The following is an 18577-nucleotide window of genomic DNA, read 5'->3' on the forward strand; positions in this document are numbered from 1 at the left end:
ATCTGGGCCTGGGGCTTTAATTGGTTTTAATTTTTTGATAATTTCTAAAAGGTCTTGAAACTGAAAATACTCGCTATTTTCTACATCTTCTTCTAATATCTGCTTTACTTCTTGTAAAGCAGATATTAAATCTAATCTCTCATCTTTCGTGAACCACTTATTTAAAAGTACATCCCCAGCTTCAGTTATTGAATTCGTAAAAGTACCATCACACTTTTTAATATGGATAGGCTTTGCAGTTCCACCCTTCAACCTACAAATCTTATGAATTGTATTCCACGGATCCGTAGTCCCTTTTTCTTCACAAAAACGCCTCTAATCTTCTTTTTTAGCCTTCAGAATTTCCATCTTATATTTACTTTTAGTATTTTTCATATTTAATTCGCTTTCTATCGATCTTAATATTTTAAAAATTCTCGTATTACGTCTATATTCTTTCCTTAGTTCACTTAATTGTGGTGTCCACCAGCGGCAATATCTTTTTAAAAAATTATTATGACACATAGGAGTCGATTCTTTTAAAGCATTATGTAATAATTTAGTTAAATTATAAACGGATAAATAACCTTCTTATTCTGAAGCCGAATTAAATTCAGAAACTTCATCAAAACGGTTAAGTAAAACAGCAGTAAATACTTCCCAATTGGTCTTCTTAAAATTATATAGCTGGTTCATGTTTTTCTCTCTAATCTCATCATTAAAACTGAGATCAAAACTTGTATACAAATGGTCTGACAGTGAGGGACTCTCTTGTAGGACTCTCCCATTTTCAATATATGTCAAAAGTTGTATACTAGCAATCGTTACATCTGGCCTAGAATAATGATGATCATATGTGGGTGAATCAGGATCATTAGTAACAGCAAGTTGTTTAAAAGTTACAAAATCCTCTAATTCTTTTCCTTTATGATCTGTAGAAACACCGTTTAGCCACATTCGACTTTTAGTGTTAAAATCCCCACCTTTCACATAAAAAGAATTACAAATTCTATCCAAAATACTCAGCTGATAATCTAAGGACTGCAGCGAAGGGGAGCAATATACTGATGACACTCTAATGATTCTTGACTTCAAATAAGTAGATACGGTGACCTACTCGTTTGTAGACTCATCATAATGAATATCGCACTTAAATTCTTTTTTAACTAATACTGCAGCACTGAAGAATCTTTTCTCAAAATCAAACTTGGTACACATGTTATTTTTCCGAACTTGTTGACATACGGTTCTTGCAACAAAATTAAATAATTAAAAACAATTTTTTTTAACTGAAAGTAAGGAACGACGTTAAAACTTAAAACGAACAGAAATTATTCCGTATATGAAAGTGGCTGTCCCCTCCTCAACGCCTCGCTCTTTACGCTAAAGTTTTTCATTGTTTAAAAAAAAATAAAGCTGTGAGAAAGTCAAACTTTAGTGTAAAGAGCGAGGCATTGATGAGGGGACAGCCCCTTTCATATACGGAATAATTTCTGTTCGTTTTAAGTGTTAACGTCGTTCCTTACTTTCAGTTAAAAAAAACTTGTTTTTTTTTAATTTTTGAACGTTTTTGAATTAATGCAGGTTTTGATTTTGGCTCACCGTACGTGAATAATTAAACAAACTTTGAATATTAATTTTACTTTTATTTGGTTAAATGGCTTTCTCGAAACTTGTTTAATTTTATTTACGAACGTTTTTATTAGTAATAAATATACGTAACTTACGAATTAAGTTACGTAACGAACTTCTATGTTCATATATTTTTAATACGTATATTAGAGGGTTCGCCCCCTAGTCAATACCTTGCTCTTTAAGCCAAAGTCCGAATTTTGTTCCAATTCTTTAAAAATGACCCCTTAATCACAAATGCCGTTAATAGAATAAATAGCTCTTATGAAAGTAATAAATAATTTTTGGTTTAAAGAGCGAGGTATTGACTAGGGGATAAACCTAATCATATACGTAATGTTTCCTGTTCGTTTCAAGTTTTAAAGTTGCTCCTTACTTTCAGTTGAAAAACTTGTTTTTTTTATATATAATTTCTGATCTTTTTTTAAATAATGCTGGGAAATCCGACACCCCCGTCATAGCAATGCCCCTTCCCCCATGAAGAATTCCTCAATGGAAAGATCCTCCGACATAACCCCCGACACACTCCCCCCCCACTACCAGAAAAAATCCCTCCTGAAAACGTCTGTATACTTCCCAATAACCAATACTATATGTTAATTAAATAAAATAAAAACAAGTTTTTTTAACTGAAAGTAAGGAACGACATTAAAACTTAAAACAAACAGAAATTATTCCGTTTATGAAAGGGGCTGTCCCCTCCTCAACGCCTCTCTCTTTATGCTAAGGTTTTTTTATTGTTTAAAAAAATAGTGTTTTTAGAAAGTCAAACTTTAGCGTAAAGAGCGAGGCGTTGAGGAGGGGACAGCCCCTTCATATACGGAATAATTTCTGTTCGTTTTAAGTTTTAACGTCGTTCCTTACTTTCAGTTAAAAAAACTTGTTTTTGTTTTTATTTAATTTTTGAACGTTTTTGAATTAATGCAGGTTTTGATTTTGGCTCACCGTACATGAATAATTAAAAAAAAATTTGAATATTATATTTGGTTAAATGTCTTTATCTAAAATTGTTTAATTTTATTTAAGAACGTTTTTATTAGTAATAAATATACGTAACTTATAATTAACTTACGTAACGAACTTCTATATTCATAAATTTTTAACACGTATACTAGGGGGTTCGCCCCTAGTCAATACCCTGCTCTTTAAACTATAGTTCGAATTTTTTTTCCAGTTCTTTAAAAATGACCCCTGAATCACAATCAGTTGATCAGTTGAAAAACTTGTTTTTTTTTTATTTAATTTCTGATCTTTTTCTTTGATAATGCTGGGAAATACAGCGCCCCTTCTTAGCAATGTTCGTTCCTCCATAAAAACTTCCTTCATGGAAAGATCCTCCCACATAACCACTGACCCTCTCCTTCCCCCACCTACCAGAAAAAATCCCCTCTGAAAAAGTCTGTATACTTCCCAATAACCAATACTATATGTTAACATTGAGTAAAGTTCATAACTTTCAGCCCTCCCCTGGGGACTTTGGGGGATCAAGTCATCCTAAAAGACATTTTTATCATATTTTCGACCATGCTGAACAAAATGGGTATCTCAAAATTTTGATCGGGTGACTTTGGGAAAAAAATGAGTGTGGGAGGGGGCCTAGTTGCCCTCCATTTTTTTTGGTCAATTAAAAGGGCACTAGAACATCTAATTTCCCTTCAAATGAGCCCTCCCACGATATTCTATGACCACTGGGTCGATACGATCACCCCTGGGGAAAAAAAACCAAACAAACAAACAAACAAACAAACAAATAAACACGCATCCGTGATCTTTCTTCTGGCGAAAAATGGAAAATTCAACATATTTGTAGATAGGAGCTTGAAACGTCTACAGTAGGGTTCTCTCATACGCTGAATATGATGGTGTGATTTTCATTAAGGTTCTGTAGTGTTTAGGGAGTCTTTCCCCTTTTTTTCGAAAATCAGCAAAATTTTCTCAGGCCCTTAACTTCTGATGAGTATAATTAAACTTAATGACACTTATATATTTGAAATCAGAATTAAAATTTGATTCTTTCGATGTAGCTATTGGTAGCAAAATCTCGTTTTTTAGAGTTTCGGTTACCATTGAGCCGGGTCGCTCCTTACTTACAGTTCGTTACCACGAACTGCTTGACATTGGGTAAAGTTCATAACTTTCAGCCCTCCCCCCACGGACTTTGGGGGAATAAGTCAACCTAAAATATATAGTTATCATATTTTCGATCATTTTGAACAAAATGGCTATCTCAAAATTTTGATCGGGTGACTTTGGGAAAAAAATGAGCCTGGGAGGGGGCCTAGTTGCCCTCCGTTTTTTGGTCACTTAAAAAGGGCACTAGAGCTTTTAATTTACGTTCGAATGAGCCATCCTACGATATTATAGGACCACTGGGTCGATACGATCACCCCTGGGGAAAAAAACATAAAAAAACAAACGAACAAATAAACACGCATCCGCGATCTTTCTTTTGGCAAGCAAAATTCTACATTTTTGTAGATAGGAGCTTGAAACTTCTGCAGTAGGGTTGTCTGATAGGCTGAATATGATGGTGTGATTTTCATTAAGGTCTTATAACTTTTAAGGGGTCTTTACCCCTTTTTTCGAAAATCCGCCAAATTTTCTCAGGCACGTAACTTTTGACAGGTAGGATTAAACTTGATGAAACTTATATATTTGAAATCAGCCTTAAAATATGATTCTTTTGATGTATCTATTGGTATCAAAATTCCGTTTTTTACAGTGTCGGTTACCATTGAGCCGGGTCGCTCCTTACTTACAGTTCGTTACCACGAACTGTTTGATACCACATCTGGTTTTAAGTCGCAAAGTGTCTTCTGAAACTGAACTAGTGCGCTATAAGAGTGCTGAAGGTTAATCTGAAAAAATGTCAGTTTGTTTGCACTAAGTAAGTCATTTTGAGTATTCAATTATACTGAATGTTCTTCTTGAGACGGTCCAACCAAGTCCTTTTTAGTGTTTAATTTATTTTGTTATCTGATTCTACGTAAGGGATTGATTTTAGCCACTAATTTCCGAAACTGAACTGTGTTCGAAGAAAATCTGTTTTCCAGATCTACTAATGTGTTGGGGAGTATTGCTCCTCCTCTAATTGGTTCCCCTGACTTGATTCACTTAACGGATCAAGTCAGGTTTGTTGATAACGCCTGTATAATTCTAGTCAATTGTAAGGGGCTTTCCACTCTTAAAAAAAATATGTGCAGCAGATGACGTGCCACGCGTGGCGGATGTGTGCCAAGCATGTTGGAATTGTGCCAAGTACGGCGGAAATGTGGAAAATGTGACAGAAATATCTCAAATGCGGTGGAATTATGCCATGTATGGAAGCACATGTAGCGCTTCAAGAGGTTCATCAAGTGGCAGAAAATGCGCTCCCGTCGGTGAATTAATTCTCTATAGCCTACAATTTTTTCGGTCTCTTTTTGGTTTTTCGGCCTCTCAATGGTGTCATTTTTTAGGGAGGTGCCCCCTTCCTAGTTCTGTGAATTGATTCTGTCGCTGGGGCCACTCAGTGCCAATATACAACAAGGTCTAACCTCCTTCGGAGCAGGAGAGGATCAGATAATTTTTTGGTTACGAAATCATTGTTTTCAGTTTATCCAAGACAGTCCTTCCAACAACATGCGGGGGATATGCCCCCCTCTCTCTGTCCCCGCTCCCCTGTCTCCTCCTATTCTCTGTATCATAGAATTTTAATTGAACCGTTATAGATAAGTACATTCATTTTTCAAGACATTTGTTGAGTTAGTAGTGAATCCGATTTATCTAGTTCCACAATTTACACACGTAACGAGGTAATTCTTTCAGTTTCCAATTTATCTTAGACGGATTATTGTCTACATTATAAGCTTAAGGGGTTCATTTTTTCTTCTAGCATTCCAAAATGACTGGTGACTTGAAGGAATCAACTCGAGATAAAAAACAAAGTGGTACTTCAAACAAAGCAGGTCTACCCGTGACAAATAATTTTGGAAATGATGTAAATATTATCAATACATTGTTATTCTGCTCATACTTGTGCAAGCCTTTTTCAAAGGGTAGAAGATTATAAGAAAAACAATAACAAGTGAAATATACAGCGAATTGTGGGGTTAATGCTAAAATAATAATTTGCTGTTTTTTTTTTATTTTTTTTTTTTGTATCGTCCATATATTCTTTTTTTACTCATAGAGGTGCAAGAATCTTTTTCGAGGGGGGAGCTTAAAAAGAAACAAGGGAATTAAATTAAATATGTATATTTGTAATAATGATAAGTTGGTAATTTTGATTGGGAGAATAGGAATGGATAAGAATAAGGGAGAATTTACTTGTTATAGTGAAAGGTCTCCAAGTGGGATTTATTTTATTATGGTGGATTTGTCTCTTTGGCCTTTTTGCGTTGATTTTGAGGTTCAGGCGCTGGTGGGGTCATCATATGCCAATTAGGGCCAAGATAGAGTTAAATTTAGAGAAAAAAGGTGGGGACAAAAAGAAAAAGGAAGTAGGATAATGGGTAAGAGTAGGGCAGTAGAAATTAATAATGAAGAAGAGTTTATAGAAAGGAAGATTCCGGTTTATGTGTCTCCTAAGGTGGAAAAGTCATTTCAGGAGAAAATAATGGAAGAAAATGAGCAAGAAAGTTTGAAGAGATGCCTTAGATGGGGAAGTTGAAGGTTCTATAGGCCTATTGAGTCAAGCAGTATATTCAATAGGGGAAAGGGCTGAAACAAGGAGAGAGAGGTCTGAGGAGAGTTTTTTACAGCAAGTGTCAAGCTAAGAGAAATATGTTGAATATTCTAATTATATTAGTAATAGAGTATAGAGGGAAGAAAGAGTTTGATAAGTATTATGAGGACTAGAAGATGGAGAGGAGAGAGTATAAAAGTTTTATAAAGGGGAAAAGATGTCATTTGAAAATGAGGAGTAAAAAATTAGACAACCATTTAGAGGTAGCGATAGTAGAAAATTTTGGAAGTTAGTGAAAAGTTCGTTAGGTCGTAGGAATATAAAAAGAAGGATTCCACCAGCTGAAAGTTGGCCAGATTATTTCGAGGAAATGGAGAGACAAAGGAATAGTGGATTAGATGAAAATGTAGATCTTAGGAACGTAGTTGGATTAGAAAGCCAGCGGTCAGATAGACCTTTTACCGAAGAAGATCAAGAGCTTTTTCAGCCTGTAACCCAAGATGAGGTATGGAATTTCTTAAAAGTATGGGAGGTCCATTTGTTCCATTACCATACCGGCTATAATTTGGAAGTGGATACGGGTTTGGGCCATACCGATGATAGCGATTATTTTTTCAAAGTTGATGGAGGTTCTCCAATGGCCGGAACAATTGGTTACGTCAATAGTGGTACCCCTTTAAAAAAAAGAAAAGCCAGAAGAACATGAGAATTACTCTTATAACATTAGAGAACACATTAAGTAAGCTATCTTCTAAGATTTTGTGTAGAAGGCTAGATATATGGTTGGAAAGAGGAAAAAGATTGGTGGAAGTTCAGGCAGGCTTTAGAGAAAATTATAGTACAATAGACCAGGTATTTATTTTACATAGTTTAATTAGAAAATATACTAAAAAAAAAAAGGGAGATGAGCTCTTTGAAGCGTTTCTAGACCTTAGAGGGGCGTTTGATGGAGCTGATAGGGTATTACTGATAATTTATTTTTATTAGAAATAGGGCTGCCGAGAGCATTTGTAATGATTATAGTTAAGATATATTTAGCAGTGAGGGTAGTTGTGAGGGTTGGTAGACGTTTATCGACTGTAGTACAAATGAGGATAGGAGTGAAACAGGGAGGCACTTTGTCTCCTAGGCTATTCTCTCTATATGTTTATGATATAGAGGAATATCTAAGCAGAAAAAGGCACCAAGTGTCAAGTTGCTGATAGTTAATATGATTTTATTACTCTTGGTATATGACATAGCGCTAATGGCAGATAGTAAGGAAAATCTTCAAGAACTCCTAGACTTAGCTTCAGAGTATTTTAAGGAAAAAAGGTTAGCTTTGAATAAAGATAAGTCGGTAATTATGATGTTTAGGGCTAATGGGAAAATAGGGGGGCTAAGATTTAGCTATGGAGGGGAGGAAACACAAATAGTTGAAGAATTTAATTATTTAGGAATTAAGTTTCTTCCATTTTCCATGGAAAATGGAAGAAACATATAGAGGAAGTGGCAATTAAAGGGAATAAGCTAATAGGACTGTTCCTTAGAAGCAGTATTAAACAATTAGGCCTAAATGATATTAAGCTGCTGAAGAGAATTTTTGAGGGAAGGTTGAGTTCAGTAGTTCATTATGGATAAGAATTGTGCGGATGTGAGAAAGAAATGAGGTTAGAAAGGATTCAGCTTAGGTACTTTAAGAGACTGTTAGGTTTAAATGATAGGTTTAATAGTCTAGTAGCAAGAGGAGATTTAGGCCTAGATACACTTAGGAATAAGAGACTAGTAAAAATGGTTAAGTTTTGGGAAAGAAAACATATAAGGAAAATATTGAATAGTTGTGGGATGTCAGGAGTTTGGAATCAGGGGGTAGGCATAGGAGGAGAAGTAGGATCCGTGGCAAGAGAGGTAAAGATGCTACTGCAAGAGCAGGAGATCAAGTTATGGCAGGCTAGTTAGACTGCGGCAGCGTCTCTAGGTGTGTACGGGGAGGTCAAGGAGGCATGGGGGGAAGATTTTTATTTTAATGTGGGACTTCAGGGGGAGGATATACGGTGGATCATTTCGATAAGGGGTAATTTTTTGCCTTTCGGTGAAAGAAGGAAGTATTTGGGGAGGTTTAGGTCGCGAAAGGGTCGGTATTTTTGCCCGATGTGCGGAGAAAATGATGACTTAGAGAAGGCTTTTGAATTATAGGTAACACTTTATGTGCAATTGTAAGGAGTTGAAGGATTTGAGGGTAGAAAATTTGGGATTAGGGTAAATGGGAAGGATTGGATGGGAATTTTAAAAAGTAAGTGTAAAGTAGATATTGAGAATGTGTGGAGGTACGCACGTGTAGCCATGCAGCATGAAGAGGGATTTTGGAGGATGGACGATATGCGGGGCAAGAAAAGAATGTCGAAAGTTATTTTATATGGTGTGCTTGAAGCATTTTCTTTTTTCTTTATTGTAGCCATGATCCATGTAGCCTTGAAACATTTAAAATATATTGATCATGTCGGCGTCATTTTGTCTGATTTTGTTAGTTTCATGGTATTAGTAGAAAGGCCTCAGGAGATCGTGACAGCACACCATATATGGGCATAGAGTCCATAGGGAGAATGATTGTGTAATCGATTGGGAATTTGGAACACATGTGCTTTCAGTCATAAATCAAATTGTTTCCGGGCCAATTTGATTAATGTTTGACAGGTGCTGTCAATCATTAATCAAATTGTTTCCAGGCGAAGTCTATTAATGTCTTTGATGTATTTCCAAGGAGAATTGTTTCTGGAAGTTTATTAATGTCTTTGGAGTTCTTCCAAGAGAATTGTTTCCGGGCGAATGTTTTGATCTTAGAGACGAAGAGTTTAACGCTGGAAAGGGTTTCTTAGTAATTTGAAATGTGAAAGCGCAGGGATGCCAAAAACAAAAGGAACACGCAGAAATTACGTTTAGGGATTATTTGGGCGAAACCGTTTTAGACATTTTATGGAATTATTTCGGCGAAACAGTTAGACAGGTTACACGTGACACGTGACACATGACACATGACACGTGACACATGACATATGACGAAATTGACACATGAGACATGACACATGACATATGACACGACACATGACACATGACACATGACGAATGACACATGATACATGACATATGACATAAGAATCACTTAATAAACTAAGACAAATGGATTTTTGAGAAATTCATTCCAGAATTGGTAGAACCCTATCAAGAGATCGTGACAGGGGTCCATATATGGACATAGAATGACGTAATCGACTAGGAAAAATGGATTTCTGATAAATTTATTACATAATCAGTATATCTTTATCAGGAGGTCGTGACGGGGGTCCATATATGGATATAGAATGACGTAATTGACTAGGACATATGGATTTCTGAGAAATTGATTACATAATCAGTAGAACCCTATCAGGAGGTCGTGACGGGGGTCCATATATGGACATAGAATGACGTAATCGACTAGGACAAATAGATTTCTGAGAAATTGATTACATAATCGGTAGAACTCTATCAGAAGGTTATGACTGGGGTCCATATATGGACATAGAATGACGTAATCGACTAGGACAATCGGATTTCTGAGACATTTATTACATAATAAGTAGATCTCTATCAGAAGATCATGACGGGGGTCCATACATGGGTATGGAATGACGTAATCAACTAAGACAAATGTAATTCTGAGAAATTGGTTACATAATTGGTAGAAACCAATCGGAAGGTCATGACTAGACTCCAAGCAATACTTTTCGAAAGGCATTTCAGAACAAGTTCTTTTCTTAGTGACCGTCCTCAACCCATTTTACAATTGAAGTACCCATCCTTTTCACCCACAACTTAGTTATAGGTAAGAGTTTGAAGTTTTACCTTAGAGTCTTAGCTTAGGGTTTTAGTTAGAGTTCTAGTTTAGTTTAGTTTTAGTCAGAGCAAGTTACTTTCTTAATGTCCCTCCTAAACCCATTTTCCAACATGAAGTACTTATCTTTTTCACCCACAACTATACTTTACAGCTTTTTGGATACCTCAACACCAAGAAATACTTTTCAAAGACCATTTCAGAGCAAGTTACTTTCTTAATGTCCCTTCTAAACCTATTTTACAAGTTGAAGTACTTATCTTTTTCACCCACAGCTATACTTTACAGCTTTTTGGATACCTCAAAACCAAGAAATACTTTTCAAAGCCCATTTCAGAGCAAGTTACTTTCTTAATGTCCCTCCTAAACCCATTTTCCAACTTGAAGTACTTATCTTTTTCACCCACAACTGTACTTTACAGCTTTTTGGATACCTCAACACCAAGAAATACTTTTCAAAGACCATTTCAGAGCAAGTTACTTTCTTAATTTCCCTTCTAAACCTATTTTACAAGTTGAAGTACTTATCTTTTTCACCCACAACTATACTTTACAGCTTTTTGGATACCTCAACACCGAGAAATACTTTTCTAAGAATATTTCAGATCAAGTTAAATTCTTAATATCTGTTCTAAGCCTATTTTACAACATGAAGTACTTATCTTTTTCTAACACAACTGTAAATTAAAGCTTTTTGGATACTTCTAAACAAAAAACCAACATTCAAAGAAAATTAATGAAAAACTTGAAATCTTCACATCCCTCCTAAACCCATTTTCCAACTTGAAGTACTTATCTTTTTCACCCACAACTATACATTACAGCTTTTTGGATACCACAACACCAAGAAATACATTTCAAAGACCATTTCACAGAAAGTTACTTTCTTAATGTACCTCCTAAACCCATTTTCCAACATGAAGAACTTATCTTTTTCATTCACAACTATACTTAACAGCTTTTTGGATCCCTCAATACCAAGAAATACTTTTCAACGACCATTTCAGACCAAGTTACTTTCTTAATGTCACTTCTAAACCCATTTTCCAACTTGAAGTACTTATCTTCGTCACCCACACCTATACTTTACAGCTTTTTGGATACCTCAACACCAAGAAATACTTTTCAAAGATCATTCCAGAGCAAGTTAGTGTCATTAGGTCCTGCATTCACCCCTGTTCCCTAAAGTAGTATTCTTCTTTTACCTCGAATTCTATACACGGCGGCCTTTTGGATACTTCACAACCAACAAAAAATAATAAAAGACCGTAAATTACAGCTTACCTTAATTAAAGACCCATATCCGCCATAATTTTCTGATTAAGAACGTACATGTTTCACACAAAACTATACTTAACAGATTTTTGGATACCTCAAAACCAAGAAATAGTTTTCAAAGACCATTTCAGAGCAAGTTACTTTCTTAATGTCCCTTCTAAACCTATTTTACAAGTTGAAGTACTTATCTTTTTCACCCACAACTATACTTTACAACTTTTTGGATGCCTCAAAGCCAAGAAATACTTTTCAAAGACCATTTCAAAACTAGTCACTTTCTTATTCTCTCTCCTAACCCCATTTACCAACTTGAAGTGCTTATCTTTATCACCTACATCTATACTTTACAGCTTTTTGGATACCTCAACACCAAGAAATACATTTCAAAGACGATTTCAGAGCAAGTTTCTTTCTTAATGTCCCTCCTAAACCTATTTTCCAACTTGGAGTACATATCTTTTTCACCACAACTATACTTTACAGCTTTTTGGATACCTCAACACCAAGAAATACTTTTCAAAGACCATTTCAGAGCAAGTTACTTTCTTAATGTCCCTCCTAAACCCATTTTCAAACTTGAAGTACTTATCTTTTTAACCCACAACTATACTTTACAGCTTTTTGGATACCTCAACACCAAGAAATACTTTTCAAAGACCATTTCAGAGCAAGTCCCTTTCTTAATGTCCCTCATAAACCCTTTTTCCAACTTGAAGTACTTATCTTTTTCACCCACAACTATACTTTACAGCTTTTTGGATACCTCAACACCAAGAAATACTTTTCAAAAGACATTTCAGAGCAAGTTACTTTCTTAATGTCCCTCCTAAACCCATTTTCCAACTTGAAGTACTTATCTTTTTCACCCACAACTATACTTTACAGCTTTTTGGATACCTCAACACCAAGAAATACTTTTCAAATACAATTTCAGAGAAAGTTACTTTCTTAATGTCTCTTCTAATCACATTTTCCAAATTGAATTTCTTTTGTTTTTCACCCACAACTATACTTTAAAGCTTTTTTGATACCTCAACACCAAGAAATACTTTTCAAATACCATTTCAGATCAAGTTACTTTGTAAATATCCCCACTAAACTCATTTTCCAACGGGAAGTACTTATCTTTTTCATCCACAACTATACTTTACAGATTTTTGGATACCTCAACACCAAGAAATACTTTTCAAAGACTATTTCAGAGCAAGTTACTTTCTTAATGTCCCTTCTAAACCCATTTTTCAACTTGAAGTACTTATTTTTTTCACCCACAACTATACTTTACAGCTTTTTGGTTGCCTCAACACCAAGAAATACTTTTCAAAGACCATTTCAGAGCAAGTTACTTTCTTAATGTCCCTCCTAAACCCATTTTACAAGTTGAAATACTTATCTGTTTCACCCACAATTATACATTACAGCTTTTTTGATACTTAATCACCAAGATATACCTTTCAAAGACCATTTTAGAGCAAGTTACTTTCTTAATGTCCCTCCTAAACCCATTTTCCAACTTGAAATACTTATCTTTTTCATTCACAACTATACTTTACAGCTTTTTGGTTACCTCAACACCAAGAAATACTTTTCCTGGAAGAAGAAAAGGCCCAAGACATAAAAAATTTAAAGTTCACTTCTAAATTTTTCCTTAGAAGATAGGAAAAGTTATACCATGATTGTGATTATTTTCTATTAAGATAAAAAGTTTCACTTTAATTCTAAATTTTCTTAAATTCAGTTCCAACCTTTCTAAGAGATGAAAAAACTTGAGGTTCTGCTTCTAGTATGTCGCTTGTAGAATAAAATTTCAACTTCAATTTTGAATTTTCTCAATGAAAATGAAATAAGATATAGATCAATTCTATTTTCTCTAAGTATTGTAAAGTTCTGCACTTTGATTAAGATGTTTCTCAAAGATGAAAAAATTTAAAATATTGTTCCAAATTTTTCTAATTTTCTAAAAAAAGTTCTAATCTGAATTTTACCAAAGAACATAATTCAATTCTAATTTCTCCGGAGAAAATAAAAAGCTTCCACTTAAGTTTTAAGTTCACCAAGACATAAAAAATTTCAAGTTCAGTTCTAAATTTTTACATAGAAGATAGGAAAAGTTATACTATGATTATGATTATTTTCACTGAAGATAAAAAGTTTCACTTTAATTCTAAATTTTCTTAGATTCAGTTCCGACTTTTCACATAGAGATGAAAAAATTTAAAAGTTCTGTTCCAAATTTTTCTTAGAAGATAGAAAAGTTCAAGTTCTCTTCTGAATTTTACCAAAGAACACAATTCAATTCTAATTTCACCAGAGAAAATAAAAAGCTTCCACTTCAGCCTTAAGTTCACCAAGACATAAAAAATTTAAAGTTCAGTTCTAAATTTTTCCGTAGAAGATAGGAAAAGTTATACCATGATTGTGATTATTTTCTATGAAGATAAGAAGTTTCACTTTAATTCTAAATTTTCTTAAATTTAATTCTGGCTTTTCTCAAAGAAATGAAAAAATTTAAAGTTCTGTTCCAAATATTTTTCAGGAAGAATAAAAGTTCAACTTCGATTCTGAATTTTCTTAATGAAAATGAAATAAGTTATTGATCATTTCTATTTTTCCAAATAATATAAAAATTTTCCACTTCAGTTCAGATTTTTCTTAGAGATATAAAAAATTTTTAAATACTGTTCCAAATTTTTCGTAGTAGATAGAAAAGTGCAAGTTCTCTTTTGAATTTTTCCAAAGAACACAATTCAATTCTAATTTCCCCAGAGAAAATATAAAGCTTCCACCTCACTTTTAAGTTCACCAAGACGTTAAAAATTTAACGTTCAGCTCTAAATTTTTCCGTAAAAGATATGAAAAGTTATACCATTATTGTAATTATTTTCCATGAAGATAAAAAGTTTCACCTTAATTCTAAATTTTCTTAAATTCAGTTCCGACCTTTCTCAAAGAGATGAAAAAATTTAAAGTTCTGTTCCAAATATCTTCCCGGAAGAAGAAAAGTTCAATTTCGATTCTGAATTTTCTTAATGAAAATGAAATAATTTATTGATTAATTCTATTTTTAGAAAATAACGTAAAAAGTCTCCAAGTCGGGTCAGACTTTTCTCAACGAGATAACAAATTTAAAATACTTCAAGGTATTTCATAGATGATAATAAATTTCAAGTTTTCTTCTGAATTTTACCAACGAACACAATTCAATTCTAATTTCTCAAAAGAAAACGAAAAACTTCCACTACAGTTTTATGTTCACCAAGACATAAAAAAATTAAAGTTCTGTTCTAAATTTTTCCGTAGAAGATAGGAAAAGTTATACTATGATTGTGATTATTTTCCATGAAGATAAAAAGTTTCACCTTAATTCAAATTTTCTTAAATTCACTTCCGACTTTTCACATAGAGATGAAAAAAATTTAAAGTTCTGTTCCAAATTTCATAGAAGATTGGAAAAGTTATACTTTGATCGTGAATATTCGAGTTCTCTTCTAATTTTTACCAAAGAACACAATTCAATTCTAATTTCTCCAGAGAAAATAAAAAGCTTCCACTTCAGTTTTAAGTTCACCATGACATAAGAAATTTGAAGTTCAATTCTAAATTTCTACATAGAAGATAAGAAAAGTTATACTATGATTTTGATTATTTCCTATGAAGATTAAAAGTTTCACTTCAATTTCTAATTTTTCTCAAAGAAGTGAAGAAATGTTCAAATTCGATTCTGAATTTTCTCAATGAAAATGAAATAAGTTATTGATCATTTCTATTTTCCCAAAATAATATAAAAATTTTCCACTTCAGTTCTGATTTTTCTCAAACAGATGAAAAAATTTAAAATACTGTTCCAAATTTTCCATAGAAGATAGAAAAGTTCAAGTTCTCTTCTGAATTTTACCAAAGAACATAATTCAATTCTAATTTCTCCAGAGAAAATAAAAAGCTTCCACATCAGTTTTAAGTTCACCAAGACATAAAAAATTTAAAGTTCAGTTCTAAATTTTTCTATAGAAGATAGGAAAAGTTATACTATGGTTGTGACTATTTTCCATGAAGATAAAAAGTTTCATTTTAATTCTAAATTTTCTTAAATTCAATTCCGACCTTTCTCAAAGAGATGAAAAAATTTAAAGTTCTGTTCCAAATATTTTCCCGGAAAAGAAAAGTTAAACTTCGATTCTGAATTTTCTCAATGAAAATGAAATAAGTTATTGATCAATTCTATTTTCCTAAAATAATATAAAATTTTCCACTTCAATTCAGATTTTTCTCAAAGAGATGACAAAATTTAAAATATTGTTCCAAATTTTTCATAGAAGATAGAAAAAGTTACACTTTGATTGTGATTATTCTTCATGAAGATATGGAGCTCCACTTTAATTCTAAGTTTTCTCGAAGAAGTGCAAAATGTACAATTTCTCTTCTGAATTTTTTTAGAGAGGAGAAAAAAAGTTAGCTCAATTCTGAAAGTTACCAATGAAAATGAAAACGCTTCCATTTCAGTTCATAATTTCTCAAAGACATAAGAATTTAAAATTCAATTCTAAATTTTTCCATAGAAGACAGGATGGCTATACTATGATTGTGATTATTTACCATGAAGATAAAAAGTTTCACTCTATTTCTAATTTTTCTTAAATTCAGTTCATTCATCTAACGACCAAAAACAATAGGTTAGGTATAAATAAATATTAATAAATAATTAGAAACATTTCTCCATGATTAAGTTAGGCTAGGTTAGGTTAACTTATCATGAGCGCTCATGATAAGCTAGCCTAACCTAACTTAAACATGGTAAAAAGATTAAATTAGGTTAGGTTACGCTAGATTAAGTTAGGTCAGGTTAAGTTAGGTTAGCCTACGTACGCGCGCGTACGTAGGCTAACCTATCCTAACCTAACTTAACCTGACCTAACTTAATCTAACCTAACATAACCTAATTTAATCTTTTTAACATGTTTAATTTAGGTTAGGTTAACTTATCATGCGCGCTCATGATAAGTTAACCTAACCTAGCCTAACTTAAACATGGAGAAATGTTTCTAATTATTTATTAATATTTATTTATACCTAACCTAACCTATTGTTTTTGGTGGTTAGATGAATGAACTGAATTTAAGAAAAATTAGAAATAGAGCGAAACTTTTTATCTTCATGGTAAATAATCACAATCATAGTATAGCCACTCCTATCTTCTATGGAAAAATTTAGAATTGAACTTTAAATTTTTATGTCTTTGAGAAATTATGAACTGAAATGGAAGCTTTTCATTTTCGTTGGTAAATTTCAGAATTGAGCTAACTTTTTTCTCCTCTCTAAGAAAATTCAGAGAAACTTGTACATTTTGCACTTCTTCGAGAAAACTTAGAATTAAAGTGGAGCTCCATATCTTCATGAAGAATAATCACAATCAAAGTATAACTTTTTCTATCTTCTATGAAAAATTTGGAACAATATTTTGAATTTTGTCATCTCTTTGAGAAAAATATGAATTGAAGTGGAAAATTTTATATTATTTTAGGAAAATAGAATTGATCAATAACTTATTTCATTTTCATTGAGAAAATTCAGAATCGAAGTTGAACTTTTCTTTTCCGGGAAAATATTTGGAACAGAACTTTAAAATTTTTCGTCTCTGAGAAAGGTCGGAATTGAATTTAAGAAAATTTAGAATTAAAATGAAACTTTTTATCTTCATGGAAAATAATCACAATCATAGTATAACTTTTCCTATCTTCTATGGAAAAATTTAGAACTGAACTTTAAATTTTTTATGTCTTGGAGAACTTAAAACTGAAGTGGAAGCTTTTTATTTTCTCTGGAGAAATTAGAATTGAACTATGTTCTTTGTTAAAATTCAGAAGAGAACTTGAACTTTTCTATCTTCTATGGAAAATTTGGAACAGTATTTTAAATTTTTTCATCTGTTTGAGAAAAATCTGAACTGAAGTGGAAAATTTTTATATTATTTTGGGAAAATAGAAATGATCAATAACTTATTTCATTTTCATTGAGAAAATTCAGAATAGAAGTTGAACTTTTCTTCATTTCTTTGAGAAAAATTAAAAATTGAAGTGAAACTTTTAACCTTCATAGGAAATAATCAAAATCGTAGTATAGCTTTTCCTATCTTCTATGTAAAAATTTAGAATTGAACTTTAAATTTTTTATGTCATGGTGAACTTAAAACTGAAGTGGAAGCTTTTTATTTTCTCTTGAGAAATTAGAATTGAATTGTGTTCTTTGGTAAAATTCAGAAGAGAACTTGAATATTCACGATCAAAGTATAACTTTTCCAATCTTCTATGAAAAATTTGGAACAGAACTTTAAATTTTTTCATCTCTTTGAGAAAGGTCGGAACTGAATTTAAGAAAATTTAGAATTAAGGTGAAACTTTTATCTTCATAGAAAATAATCACAATCATGGTATAACTTTTCCTATCTTCTACGGAAAAATTTAGAACTGAACTTTACAATTTTTTATGTCTTGGTGAACTTAAAACTGAAGTGGAAGCTTTTTATTTTCTCTGGTGAAATTAGAATTGAATAGTGTTCTTTGGAAAAATTCAGAAGAGAACTTGAACTTTTCTATCTTCTGCGAAAAATTTGGGACAGTATTTTAAATTTTTTCATATCTCTGAGAACAATCTTAACTGAAGTGGAAACTTTTTATATTATTAGGAAAAATAGAATTGATAAATAACTTATTTCATTTTCATTAAGAAAATTCAGAATTGATGTTGAACTTTTCTTCTCCCTGGAAAATGTTTGGAATTAAGCTTTAAATTTTTTCATTTCTGAGAAAAGCCAGAACTGAAATTAACAAAATTTATAACTAAAGTGAAACTTCTTATCTTCATAGAAAATAATAACAATCATGGTATAACTTTTCCCATCTTCTACGGAAAAATTTAGAACTGAACTTTAAATTTTTTATGTCTTGGTGAACTTAAAGCTGAAGTGGAAGCTTTTTATTTTCTCTGGTGAAATTAGAATTGAATTGTGTTCTTTGGTAAAATTCAGAAGAGAACTTGAACGATTCTATCTTCTACGAAAAATTTGGAAGTATTTTAAATTTTTTCATCTCTTTGAGAAAAATCTGAACTGAAGTGGAAACTTTTTATATTATTTGGAAAAATAGAAATGATCAATAACTTATTTCATTTTCATTAAG

At 32.6% G+C, this 18577-nt stretch overlaps 3 protein-coding genes across 3 annotated transcripts in view; 1 reads left to right on the forward strand and 2 right to left on the reverse strand.

The window, feature by feature from the left end:
* Window positions 1-18577, reverse strand: part of LOC148944093 (uncharacterized) — a 394466-nt gene that overhangs the window by 276119 nt on the left and 99770 nt on the right. The gene's annotated exons all lie outside the window — the stretch shown is intronic.
* LOC148944098 (uncharacterized) overlaps window positions 1-18577 on the reverse strand; it is a 329735-nt gene that overhangs the window by 40506 nt on the left and 270652 nt on the right. The gene's annotated exons all lie outside the window — the stretch shown is intronic.
* Window positions 5489-18577, forward strand: part of LOC148944099 (uncharacterized) — a 119506-nt gene continuing 106417 nt past the window's right edge. The window contains exon 1 of the mRNA XM_089100553.1: window positions 5489-5590. Within this exon, the coding sequence (XP_088956679.1) occupies window positions 5495-5590 (96 nt within the window). The 5' untranslated portion in view covers window positions 5489-5494. The remainder of the gene's footprint in view (window positions 5591-18577) is intronic.

This window comes from Artemia sp. Qi Xiang Cuo, chromosome 14 (genome assembly GCF_049724085.1).
Source record: "Artemia sp. Qi Xiang Cuo chromosome 14, ASM4972408v1, whole genome shotgun sequence".
In the NCBI taxonomy this organism is placed as follows: domain Eukaryota; kingdom Metazoa; phylum Arthropoda; class Branchiopoda; order Anostraca; family Artemiidae; genus Artemia; species Artemia sp. Qi Xiang Cuo.